The sequence below is a fragment of the Lathyrus oleraceus genome, chromosome 5 (genome assembly GCF_024323335.1).
Source record: "Lathyrus oleraceus cultivar Zhongwan6 chromosome 5, CAAS_Psat_ZW6_1.0, whole genome shotgun sequence".
Classification (NCBI taxonomy): domain Eukaryota; kingdom Viridiplantae; phylum Streptophyta; class Magnoliopsida; order Fabales; family Fabaceae; genus Lathyrus; species Lathyrus oleraceus.
This window is the reverse complement of record NC_066583.1, coordinates 242,741,825-242,755,229: the sequence shown is the minus strand read 5'-3', so window position 1 is coordinate 242,755,229 and position 13,405 is coordinate 242,741,825. Positions and strand designations below refer to the sequence as shown.

At 31.6% G+C, this 13,405-nt stretch overlaps 1 protein-coding gene and 1 non-coding gene across 2 annotated transcripts; both read left to right on the top strand.

Moving 5' to 3' along the window:
- Positions 1 to 437: 437 nt before the first annotated feature.
- Positions 438 to 543, top strand: LOC127089680 (small nucleolar RNA R71). The gene has a single exon (XR_007791240.1). It is a non-coding gene; the product is annotated as a small nucleolar RNA R71 (small nucleolar RNA).
- Positions 544 to 4,123: 3,580 nt separating this feature from the next.
- LOC127083453 (nucleobase-ascorbate transporter 1) lies at positions 4,124 to 8,815 on the top strand. Its single transcript, XM_051023767.1, has 14 exons — positions 4,124 to 4,409; positions 5,590 to 5,687; positions 5,796 to 5,972; positions 6,371 to 6,471; positions 6,555 to 6,630; positions 6,784 to 6,843; positions 6,928 to 7,115; positions 7,196 to 7,292; positions 7,392 to 7,478; positions 7,568 to 7,626; positions 7,730 to 7,821; positions 7,957 to 8,034; positions 8,137 to 8,297; positions 8,392 to 8,815. Exons 1-14 carry the CDS (start codon positions 4,334 to 4,336, stop codon positions 8,602 to 8,604), a joined length of 1,563 nt encoding a protein of 520 aa, XP_050879724.1. The 5' UTR covers positions 4,124 to 4,333; the 3' UTR covers positions 8,605 to 8,815.
- The last annotated feature ends 4,590 nt before the right edge of the window (positions 8,816 to 13,405 follow it).

Genomic DNA, 13,405 nt, shown 5'->3' with positions numbered 1-13,405 from the left:
CTCCATCCAGGGTTGTACGTGTTGGAATACGGGTTCCCTTGTGCATAATTTTACTGGTTAGAGGTTGGTCCACCTAGCAGTTGGGACTCAACAATGATGTGTCCAGAGACTCCAGAGATCTCACAATTGAGAGTCACGACAGTTACAGTAGTTGCGAGAGTGATGCTTAGATTATTGATTTTTTTGGGTAAGAGCATCAAATTTTGCATTCATATGATCAAAGTTATTGACTTTAACATCCCTCATCTCGGTTGTGACTTCTCTACAAGAGTGTGTTCACTCCCCATTGGTAGTGTTTCAAAGCCATATTTTGGATGAGTGCACAGGCGTCATTGAAGGGTTTATTCATTAAGGCTCCTCCAACAACGACATTAATGGTTATTCTTGTGTTATAAAGAAAACTGTTGTAAAAAGTATTGATTATTAGCCACTTGTCTAACCCATGATGCAGTAAGTCTCTCATCAACTCCTTGTATCACTCTCATGCTTCGAATAACGATTCACTATCCATCTTTCAAAAACAGGTAATTTGGTTCCTTAACTGTGTTGTTTTGCTCGTCAGGAAATACCTTGTAAGGAACAGTTTCTTCAATTCATTCCATGTTGTGATGGCATTTGACATTCGAGACTGTAGCTACACTATAGTAGCCTCGGGGTCGACACCATTACTTTTTAGCGTAGCAGCGAATTCCACGAAGACAGAGAGAGGCAAGTTCGGATCTTCCGTTGGGTTACATGAGAATTGATTATGTTGCACTACCTGCAGTAGTGAAGGTTTTACCTCAACGTTGTTAGCATGGATCGTATGATTAACCATACTTGAGCAGGGTTTGTCCTTAGAGGGGATGGAAAAATGGTTAAGTGGGCATTTATTGTTTTCCGCCATTTCTTTTCAAATTTTTTGAATTCGACGCCTCACATGCATGTAGTGTTCGATTTCGCCGATCAATTGACTAAGATTTTTGGTACTTCGGGTTCTTCGCATACAATCAAAAAAGGAAAAAATTAATTAAAACAAGAAAATTGCCTTAGTCTATACGTTATAATAACAAAGTTACAATATTGACAAAATTGGTCTGCGACAACGGTGCCAAAAACTTGATAGGCTGCAAGTGCACGACTTTATCGATTTTAGTATAATAGGTTTTATCGATCCCACAAAGACCAATCACTAATTATTATTATTTGTTACTACGATGTTTATCTAAGACTACATGATTTGTTTGTTTGCGCGAAAGTGAAAAATATCAGTTCAATTCAAATTTAGTAACGAGAGGCTGAAACATGATTTCCATCTACCATTGTCACTCTTATAAATTGTAGCATGTTATTGTAACGAGAAAGTATTTTTCGTAGAAAAAATTAAGTTAGAGGTATTGTCTGTTGTCGCATGTCTGGTAACAGATTTCAAACCCGTAATCGTCCGTTGTCGCATGATACAAGTTACAACTTTAAATTCCCTTATAGAAAATAATGAATTCTTATTTAATTTAGAAATGACTTTCGTTGTTTTTAAAAATTAAAAATCTGAGTTTTCTTGATCGAATACCATTTTCGCTCTTTCGAGTCGTAAATGGTGCTTCTGTGTTCCTACCTTCATATTGAAACTTTGATTTAAAAGCATAATTTTCAGAACAAAAATAATTATTTTCATTACAACTTATTTAGTATGCAATTTATACGAGTAACATCAGTATGACAATCCTCATGTTCCAGACTCAACCAAATTACTCAAACATGGTAAAATACCTAACTAAACAACATGCAATTAAACAAGACATACTTAAAGAAGCAGTATAAATAAAGGAACCTGGAGAGTAAATAAAGGTTGAAACTTGCATATAAAATTGCACTGAAAGGAGACTTTTATCCAATACATAATTGGAAATTAAAACAACAACACATGAACTTGCATGAATAATAAAATAACAACTACTTGGATGTAAATTTGTAGCAACATAAACTTGAAATAATGCAGAAAATAAAGTTGCAACAACACTTCAATATGGGATATTGGCACATTTACAAGCGATTCTAGTGCTAAATGTAAGCTTGGATGCCAAATTAAGTGTCTAAAGGACCTATTTCTAAGCCAAATTTCACTAAGAAACTCCCATCAATCGTGCAATAGAGGTCGAGATAACGATGAAAGTGGAGAAATAGGCTGCTAGATCATGGGTGAATTTTTCTGCTTCAGGGCATAAACTAAGATGACGATCTTCCCGTCATGATTTTTTCAAAATGACTATGCTTCGTGGGTCCATGACGAGTGTCAGCTTGGCCAACGGCCTGTCTGTCATGGGACTTGGACACGCACTTTTTGTCTTTCTCCTTTATATCTAACGGTCTTGTTGGGACAGGTCATGATGACCGTCATCGCTTAACTGGGCCCGTCATGACAGTCTGCAACTCAGTCTAATTTTCCATTTTCGCCATTTTTCGTCGCTTTTCAGCACAAAGACTTCTAAATGATAAATACCTGACATACACAGCAGAAAATTGGTATAACATTGTAAAAGTGCATAAATTTACCCTAAAACAAGTACTAATCGAGCTAAACAAGTGGTGAAATTTACGTGTTATCGCACCACGACTGAGAGAATGATTCCACAATGGATGGTGACACATGGTAACAAAGGGTGTGATAGTAAGTGTTCTACTTTCCACCATAGGTTAAGGTCTGCGGTGAAAAACTAAATAAAATTCTACATTTCACCACAATTGGAGATTCTAACCGTGGTGAAATGTAGTAAGTCCACTTTTCACCACAGTTGTAACTTTCAACCGTAGTGAAGTGTTACTTAGCCCACAAAAACTAAATTAACATAATAGTTAAATATTAAATCTCACCAACAACTAAAAACAAAAGCAATAGAATCCTTAAACATTAAATCTTAACAACAACAACAACAAAAACTAAATCAACAAATTCATTAAACATTAAATCTCAACAACACAACAACAACAACTAAATCAACAGAATCGTTAAACATTAAATCTCAACAACATAACAACAAAAAAAAAAAACAACAAAAACAAAAATGAAAACAAAAACAAAATTAATAAAATCCTTAAACATGGAATCTCAACAACAACAACATTGAATTTTTTACTTGACACAACAACTAATATTATTAACTTGAATCCATGTTTTTCTTGCATTGTTCAAGTTAAAGAAGAGATGATAGAGTTCTGAAACTCATTAATGAAAGAAATGATGTTTTCGAATTTTGATTATGGAAGAAATTATGTTTTCGAATTTGGTTTATTGGAGAAATATACTTTCGTAAATGTAAGATAAAATTTGGAGGTAGAAGATGAAGTTCGTCTGAGATAAAAGTGAATGAATGTAAAATGTTATATATATTGAAAAAACAAAACACGCTAACTTTTCACTTGAAACCGTTGAAAAATGTAATTAAGTTTTGTTATGAAAAATTACGTTAAAAAGTTTTGAACCCATCAAATGCCATTTTTAAATAAAAATAAAAATATTTCTAAATATTTAAATAAAAATAAAATATTTACATGAATTTAAAACATATTTAAAAAAAAATGAATGCGATCAATGTGTTTTTTGTGTGTCACCCAACCAGAACTTCCGCGATAAAAGTGTGTTTGATTTTCAATTATAAAATTTTATTTTAAACTAATTAATTTTTCAAAATTAATTTAACAGACATACTTGATTTTAAAATTAAAAAATTCATTAAAAAAATTGTTGATGGTTTGCCTATTATTTTTATATGAATTTTATTAAATGTAAATAAATGTATTTCTTAGTAAAAAAATTAATTTTATAAAATTATTATAATTAGTAATCAATTATTTATATTTAAATATACTTATATAAATTTCATTTAAGTAATAAATTTCAACAAAAAATTGCAATTGAATTAAAAAATCACAAATTTTTACTATAATAAAATGAATTTTAAAAATAAAATCAATTCCCCATAACAGTCAATATACTAAACGTTCTAATGACCTACTATTCAAAACTTGTGGCCCCCACACGCTATAGTTAAAGGGGTAATTCAGTAAATCATCACTACTTCAAACTGAAAATATAAACATAGATATGATAAAAACAATAAATAAATAAAAGAAATCTTATAGATGAAAGAATAAGAAGCAAGCGTTACACTGTCACTGCCACTTCACTTTTTTCACCCTTTATTTATTTTTGTTATTTAAAAAAATATTCACTCATGCTTTAATTGTTCTCTTTATATATATAACTCCACTTTACTTTGTTCTGAATTCTTCTTCTTCTGTTTCCTCCTCCTTTCTTCTCTTTCCTCTCAGTTTTTCCTCTGTCAGAGACACAACAATGGCCGACATTACTCATCCACCTATGGAACAGCTTCAAGACCTTGAATACTGCATAGACTCTAATCCTCCATGGGGTAATCTCTTTCTCTCTTTCTCTCATTTAGGTTTATCTCTTTTCAACTTTTCATATTCCTCACACATGCATAAACCACTTTCAAACCTCCTTTCACCATTTCTCATTTACATTTTTTTTTCTTTTTCCTTTTTTATCGTTAGTTTTTTATTTTTATTTATTTTGTTAAAACCATTTTTGGATGGTTACTTATTTAGCTCCTGAAGTTTTGTACTAGTTTGTTACTTTGCTTCCGTAAATGGAGACTAAAAGTTCAAATATTTATAATAACGTTGAGATAATGTGGGACTATCAAATCTTCTGTTTAATAAAAAAATTTAAAAACTTGTTTTTTATTGTTTTGTTTATTTAAAAAAACATTTTAACTATACTAACAGAACTTGTGTTGGTGTAAGCCCTAAGCCAATACTTTTATTAGAATTGATAAATATTTGTATCAAATTATTTTTAATCTTGTTTTTTAAAATAATAATGTTATTTCACTTTACAATAATTTATAATTTACTCTTTATTTATGTGAATTATTTAATACTATTTTTCTGGGGTTATTGAAAACTGTGGCAATGTAATAGAAATGAAGTTTTTTACTTGTGGTAGAAAGTTGTGAAACTGAAGATAATAGTTGGAACTAGGAGAAACTAGTAGGAACTGAAGGTATATTTGAAGATTTTTATTAAATGCTGTATAGGCAAGTAGTAATTATGAGTACAGTAGAAGAAGTAAAGGCACATTTTTTATGGTGATATGACCCACCATTTAATAATGTTGGGGTCCAACTGTTTAGAATTTTGTGTCTTTCTTTCTCAGGAAGGACCCTCTCTGCTATCTGCTATCTTTTTATTTTCACTATAATAACAGATATTGGGTCCATCTTACATGTCCTACCCTTGTTTTTAACTCTTGTTACACTAAAAACTAGGCAACTTCACGTTGCCCGTTTATGTGCTATTATTTGTGAGAGATGAATTCACCCTGTTATGGTTTTTATACTGTGAAAGTTCTAAGGTCTAACTGGTTCAACATTGAACAAGTGTATTGTTTATGTTTAAAGAATTCAATATAGAGCATTGACTATTTAGATAGTGTGCAGGTGTATATTTTTTGTATATCTGTATCGATATTTTGTCATTACATTATCTATCGCGTTTTTCTCCCCTCAGTGTGAATGTATTGTTTTGTAGCTGAAACTATCCTCTTAGCATTTCAAAATTACATTTTGATGCTTGGCACAAGTGTGATGATACCTTCAATGCTCGTTCCAGCTATGGGAGGAAGTTCTGTAAGTTGATTTTCAGCTTCCTTATGTTCTTACTTTCATCCGTTGGTTATACTTTATCGTATGTGCAATTATTGCTATTGACGGTTGTTTGGTTTCTTGTTCAATCAGGGCGACAAGGCAAGGGTGATACAGACCCTTCTTTTTGTAGCTGGCATTAACACACTTCTCCAAGCACTTTTTGGAACAAGATTACCTGCAGTAGTTGGAGGCTCATTTGCATATGTAATTCCAGTTGCTTATATTATTGGTGACTCCTCATTGCAACGAATTAATGATCCTCACGAAGTAAGTTTCTTACATCATTCTCATCATCGTTGCACATTTAAGATAAAATTTGGTTTAAATATGATAGAAGATAAACTAGGATTATCATGGATAAACTTCAATAATAATTCTGATTGGAACATAGGAGGATTTTAGTTGAAGAGATGCAAATATATAAACTACGAGTTATCATTTACCAACTTTAGATCCATATTATGACATGGTAGTAGATGAGTTTGTAAGGGTAGAGTCCAATGGTTTTATGCAAAATAGCTCTATGTAAATCCCAAATCTTGAAACTTGATTAAAATAATTAAGGGATTTGCATATATCATAATGAGTTTTCTTAGAAATATACTTATTAAGCTTTTTATTTGGTAGGGTAATGAAAGCGATCTTGCCGTGTGATTGGTTTGCAGAGATTTATTCATACAATGCGAGCTATACAAGGAGCTTTGATTGTCGCTTCAAGTATTCAGATAATCCTCGGTTACAGCCAAGTCTGGGGACTTTTTTCAAGGTATTCTATCTCTAGGTGCATCCAACACATTTCTAATAATATTAAAATTATATTTAACCATTTACATAATAATCTTTCTGCAGATTTTTCAGTCCTCTTGGCATGGCACCTGTAGTTGGATTGGTTGGGTTAGGAATAATTCAAAGAGGTTTTCCAGCAGTAAGTGTGGCTTTAAATCTCTATTTTATCTATAATCATTTTAGTAACTTTGAAAAATGATATTTAAGGAGTAGTATATCTTAAATTCTTGTTTTAGTAAAGGGTGTTTTCCATATCACAGCTATGCATTTTCAATATTGTTTTTCATTTCAGTTAGGGAACTGTGTTGAAATTGGTATACCGATGCTTCTGTTGGTCGTTGGATTGTCGCAAGTAAGTGACACGATAAAATCATAGTTGTTTTTATCAAATTAATATTTATTTTCTTCAGACAGACTAATTTGGTGTAAATTGCAGTATCTCAAGCATGTGCGACCATTTAGGGACATTCCTATCTTTGAACGTTTCCCAGTTTTGGTTTGTGTCACAATTGTTTGGATCTATTCTGTCATCTTGACTGCAAGTGGAGCTTACCGACACAGACCTTCCATGACACAGCATAATTGTCGTACAGACAGAGCTAATCTGATATCTACTGCCCCATGGTTACTCAATAAACAATCTAGTTTCTTCTGATTTGTTTAATAGTTATGGTGATTTCTCATGCTTCTTTTTACGCTTACAGGTTCATGTTCCCGTACCCTCTACAGTGGGGTCCACCCACATTTTCTGCTGGTCATTCGTTTGCTATGATGTCTGCCGTTTTAGTCTCAATGGTGGAGGTATCTGTTTCTATTTCCTAATAAGAACTTCTCGTCTCTATTTTTGTGATTTTTCTTTCAAGCCTGTGTGACTTGAGTGACCATGCAATCTGTTTTCAGTCGACTGGTGCATATAAGGCAGCATCTCGGTTGGCAATTGCCACTCCACCTCCTGCTTATGTGTTGAGTCGAGGCATTGGTTGGCAGGTAAATTACCCGAAATGCTAATAACATTGATATGTTGCTTGATGGTTATATGCGTGTTTGAGACTGAGAGGCTTATTAATTTTTCGTAGGGGATTGGTATCTTGCTTGATGGACTTTATGGAACGGGGACAGGTTCCACTGTTTCTGTGTAAGTTACTCGTCATTGAATTTCGATTACAAGTTGCTTGGTGTATGTCGATACTTTTGTCTTTCTATGATAGCTTGAACATTGTGGTTGGTTATTATTCCAGGGAAAATGTGGGACTCCTTGGCCTGACTCGAGTTGGAAGTCGCAGAGTTGTTCAAATTTCTGCTGGTTTTATGATATTCTTTGCTACTTTAGGTTGATATTAATGCTCCAAACACAATCTTCGCTACTAAAAGCAACAATTTTGATCCAATATATGGTGGCAAGTATTGATGAGAAAAAAAACCCGATTCACTTGCTGATTTTTTTTCAACTTTCTGTTATCTGCAGGAAAGTTTGGAGCTGTATTTGCATCTATACCCTTCCCAATATTTGCTGCATTGTACTGCGTTCTATTTGGCCTTGTTGGTATGTTTTCGGCGTTTCAAGTGAACTTCATTGCCAATGTTTCACTATGCACTGATTATTGTAAAATTTACATCACTAATAATGTGTTTCATTGTTCATCAGGTGCCGTTGGAATATCATTTCTTCAGTTTACAAACATGAACTCCATGAGAAATCTCATCATCATTGGGCTCACATTGTTCCTCGGAATATCCGTTCCCCAATTTTTCGATCAATACTGGACTAATTCACGCCACGGCCCCGTTCACACCAACGCCCTATGGGTGTGTTTTCCCTAACACTATAATATTATCCTACTCAATTTGTAGACATTTACATTATAGTAATATTTATATATGTTTTTTTTTATCTTTGCAGTTCAATGCATTTTTAAACACGATATTCTCGTCGCCACCAACAGTAGGATTGATTGTAGCAGTGATCCTTGACAACACTCTTGAAGTTGAAAAATCGAAGAAAGATCGAGGAATGCCGTGGTGGGTGAAGTTTAGAACATTTAGAGGTGATAACAGAAATGAAGAGTTTTATACTTTACCATTCAATCTAAACAAGTTCTTCCCACCTACTTGAAGATGGTGTAGAGAAAATGAAGAGAGTAGAGTAGATTTTATTTTGGATCTGCACATTCCAGAATTCATGACTAACAAATGCTATTCTTCCTTTAACATCACCAATTTTTTTTTGTGGACCATATAAATTTTGGTCCAACAGAGGATTGTAAAAGCATTTGGAACCATGCTTTGTAGATTTCAATGGAATAAAAAATTTCCCTAGTTTATTATTCTTGTGTTGATGGAGGTTGGTGAAGTTCTTCAATGTGGAAGACGAAGCAAATATAATTCCTACTATCTACACCCCACAATTGTATGTGCAAGTGATTAGAGATAAGTTTTGACAACAAATGTTGTGTCTAGTAAAAGAAGCTGACTTCTTACAACATGACCCAATCAAAGTTTAAATTCTAACTAAGAAATATGTCCATCAAGTTTTTTTGGTTTTATGTCATTTCCTATTGCATTTCACTCTGTAAATATTAGTGTCAATAATTACGGGTAATTGCAATTTATAATACAAAGTAATATACTGTCTAATAAATCCAACATATTTTTAAAAAGTAAATTATTTAAAGAGGTTGAGATTAGTTCCTCATTAATAAGATTCCATTTCTATTTGATGTAATTGGGAAATGAGCATCAATTTATCAATTTTGGTACAATGTATCTGCAAATAGAATATCGGATGACACTTATTGTCAACATAAAGAGACACAAATGTTATGCTCGAGAAACTCAAAGTTTAGCCAAATGTCCATGAGGCCAAATATTACAAAGCATGCAGGAGATGCGGTGGGATTTAGATGCAACAGGGGATTTAAAGCATCAAGAAACATGTATTCATGAGTGACATATTGTCGAGTGTGATGATACAAGTAAAGGTTTTTTCTAGTAGTGAATTATTCGACAAAATGTTGCCAAATGAAGATGGTTAGCAGAATGTGTGAATTCACTTGTTGAACAACAAAACGTATGTAAGAATGTGTAATAGTCAAGTAGTTAAAGATATCCATAAGTTATCGATACAAAAAATGATTGGAAAAAAAGATTGTCATCATCGCAAAAGTATTTAATATTAACCCTCACATGAGTATCCATCAAATTAGCCGATTGGAGACCAACTATAAAAATAAAATATGTGGCATAATGGAGGAACATGCCCTTGAATGTAGAGCAAGAAAATAATGAAGTTGCTGAACAGAGGCATAATCAAAACCAATAGTGACCATATGATCAACATATTGAAGAAGAATAACAATACTTACTCGTAGATGTGCGACCAATAAATATAGAGGAGCTTTATTAACTCCGAGTAAAGGAGAGCCAAAAGAATGTATAACATTATTTAGCATGCTATACTTTGAGAGCTAATGTTAAACAATATCATGAGCATTTAAGCTTACACAAACCCTTACATGAAAAGAATATACCTTGACGAGGGCTCATATAAATACAAATAACTGTTATTTTGGAAATCGGTGCCAATGTCTAATCAATTTCACATTCTTTATTGTTTTCTAATCAAACCTTATAATAATTGAGAGACTCATGAGAATTCAATTTTAAAAAACACACTCATTTGTAGTCTATGATTTTGAAATTAAGAAGGGAAGAGACATTATCCCGTGTAAAACTCTCTTAAGAGCTTGAAAGTTCTCACTCATTAATTTTATCTAGCATAGATTTTGGATAACCTTGAATAAAAAATAGAAATAAATATGTTAGAAAAAGAACTTCCGAGAAGCATATAAGAAATTATATATATTTGGTGAATATATATCCGATGCTCGAGATATTTTACCAGAATATCGTGATTCAATTAGTACAAGATCATGTTGTGGATCGACTGTTGGAAGAGAAAGTAAGAACCTTTTTATCGCATTTTGTGATATATGAAATTTTTGGATTTGAAATGTTGTATAGATTGAAGCAAATTAAAAAACTTGAAATGATTGAAACATAAAGGGATTGTAAAATGATTATAAAAAATGTCTCATTTTATAAATGCGAAAACGGTGGTTAGATATATCATGATACACAAAAAACCTTATGATAGTAATAAACTTAATAAACACACATTGAAAAGATTATGATCTAAGCTTATGTCTTTTAAATTGAGGTATGTAAATAAACATTAACACATAGAAGTATAAAAGTATGTAAAGTACTATAATAAGGTTGATCTTTAGAAATACAAAACAAAAGAGGATCAAGTTAAATAACCAAATAAGAAAAATGGTTCATTGAGATATAGCCTCCACCCAAAGTTGGGGTTGTTATAAAGGATTAGAAAAGTAATGTGTGAATCACATGAAATAAACGACGATTCTTGTGTTATGCCATTTTATTTTATTAAGGACAGGGGATAGGATGTATATGAAAAAGATCATTTAGACCATTTTTTTAGACCATTTTTTTTTATTGAAGGCACTCTTGAAATCCACGTACCAGAATTAAAGTTGAGAAATTTTAACATTGACTAGATATTGAGTTAAAAATTTCTTAAACATAAAAAACACTTTATATTTAAATGGAAGAAAATATATTAGATTAAAATGATTGTAATCATCAATAATGTGATAATATTTATAAATAATATGAGAAACTACGTGAGATAATATTATATACATAACTATGAATTATCTCAAAATAAATATAAGTAGGATGAGCATGAGACAACAAAGAAGGTGTTTATTTTAGCCAATTTACAAACAAAATATGAAATTAAGATAGTAGAAACAACATTTTTGTTTTCAAACAAACCAATTTTAAGTAAATGAGATAAAAGAACATAGTTTGGATGATCTATTTTTGTGTGTATGTCCTTATAAAATTCTAAGTATCACTACAAGACATAGAAAAATGAATGAAAATAAACTTGAGTGAAAATAATCTCCCTATCTTATGACCCTTTGAAATAACCTTTTGGCTCACATTCTCTTGCACAAGATAACCAACTCATAAAAAACTGACATTACAACAATTGTTTACCAACTAATCACGAGACAATAAGTTGGAAGAAGTCTAGAAGAGACAAATACAATTTGGAAATCAAGGTTTATATCACCACATTAGTGATATATTAACAATTTAAAATTTCTAATTGCCATGATAAAAATTTAAATTTTGCATGTATTCAGAGCAAACCGCTGTGTAATTGGATGCACTGGAAAAAAGAAACTATGAATGAGACAAAATATAAGACTTATTATGAATAAACAAGTTTGAAAGGGAATAAAGTACCATTTATTTAATCACTTTAGTTTGTATAAAACCATCATTAAAGGTACTAGCTACAAAGCTTATAGTGGCATGAAATGCCTGCACTAAAAAATATTTTGATCATGAAGTACACGTGGGAAATTTAGATATGATAGGACTTTGTTGCTTTTAATATTTACAAAACTACGAGTAACATATCCAAATTGTTTGCAAGAAAAGCATTGACATATCACGGACTTTATTGATACTCTATGAAACATATGCATCTGTAATAGGTTTAGACATTGCACCTCCTATTACTATAAATAATATATTTTACAATAACGATCTCCTCACGTAACGAAAAAACTGAGGTATAATCCTTGAACGCGTCATGTTTTTTCCTTTTAAAAATAAACAATCTATTTCGTCGATTTTAGTTGAAAACCGAGAGGTAAACTAATTCATGGTACATGTTGAAAGTACAATCACGTTATCATATGTTATCATTTACTTATTTTGATGTTTTTTTCTTTCTAATTTGAGTGTATATGTTATAGTTTGTTTGCGTATTTGTAATTTGCTCTACACTTCACATTTGCGTGTTTGTACTTTATTCACATTTGAGTTGTATTGTAATCGCTCCGTCTATAAACATTTTGTACCAATGATACCACTCATTACTCAATAAAGTAAAAGTGTTTAATCCCTGGTAATGTTTCTTTTTTAGCCTAGCAAATTTCCTTTTGATCGTTTCACCAAACGTGTCTGGAATCACAAGTTAGAACACTTAAATCAAGATGTATAGTAACTTGGTTTGAATCAAGTGTTAAGCATGATTCGAATCAGAAGTCTTATGAAAATTGGGATTTTCCTCTGGATGAATTGATTCAAAACACCAAATGAACCTGATTAGAATTACAACCTCATGTGACTCGGTTCGACATTAAATCGTTGAACTAGGTTCATGAATCAAATGAGATGAATATGAGCGAAAAACTAAGTTCGATAACTAAATAAGTTAAACTTGAATTATATATAGTTTAACTCGTTATGTTCATGAGTCAACTCAATTATATATGAGAAGAATTATATTGTCTTTAAGAATAAATTTAAAGATTGACTCCAAATCTTAATCCTATATTGTCTCTTCCGTACTAGTTATAACACTAAAGCTTACAATTGCATTTAGAGTTATCCTTATTGAAGGTATTATGTCATTTGCTAAAATAACATGTGTAATGAAGGTTGCAAATGGTGTAATAATTATGTGATGGAAATGTATTAACTTTTAGTAACTTTTGTGTACTATTTCATTAAATTTGTAAGGTTCATAAATATTTAGATGGAGTTCTGGATTTTTGAGACAAGTTTAAATGCCAATCGAGTAGTTTTTGAATTAGACTTTCAAATGTATCTCTTAAAAATTGTGTAGTTTTTGAATTAGTAGATTTTTTAGACAAAGTTAAATTCTAATATGATAACTTTTATTTTATTTCAATATTTTCTTTTTAAAAAATATTAATTTAAAATTTCAAATATATATAAAAAATGACTTTTAAGTCCGTGAAGCAAGTGAAATGAACCCAACGAGATGAACCTAACGAGTTGAACTG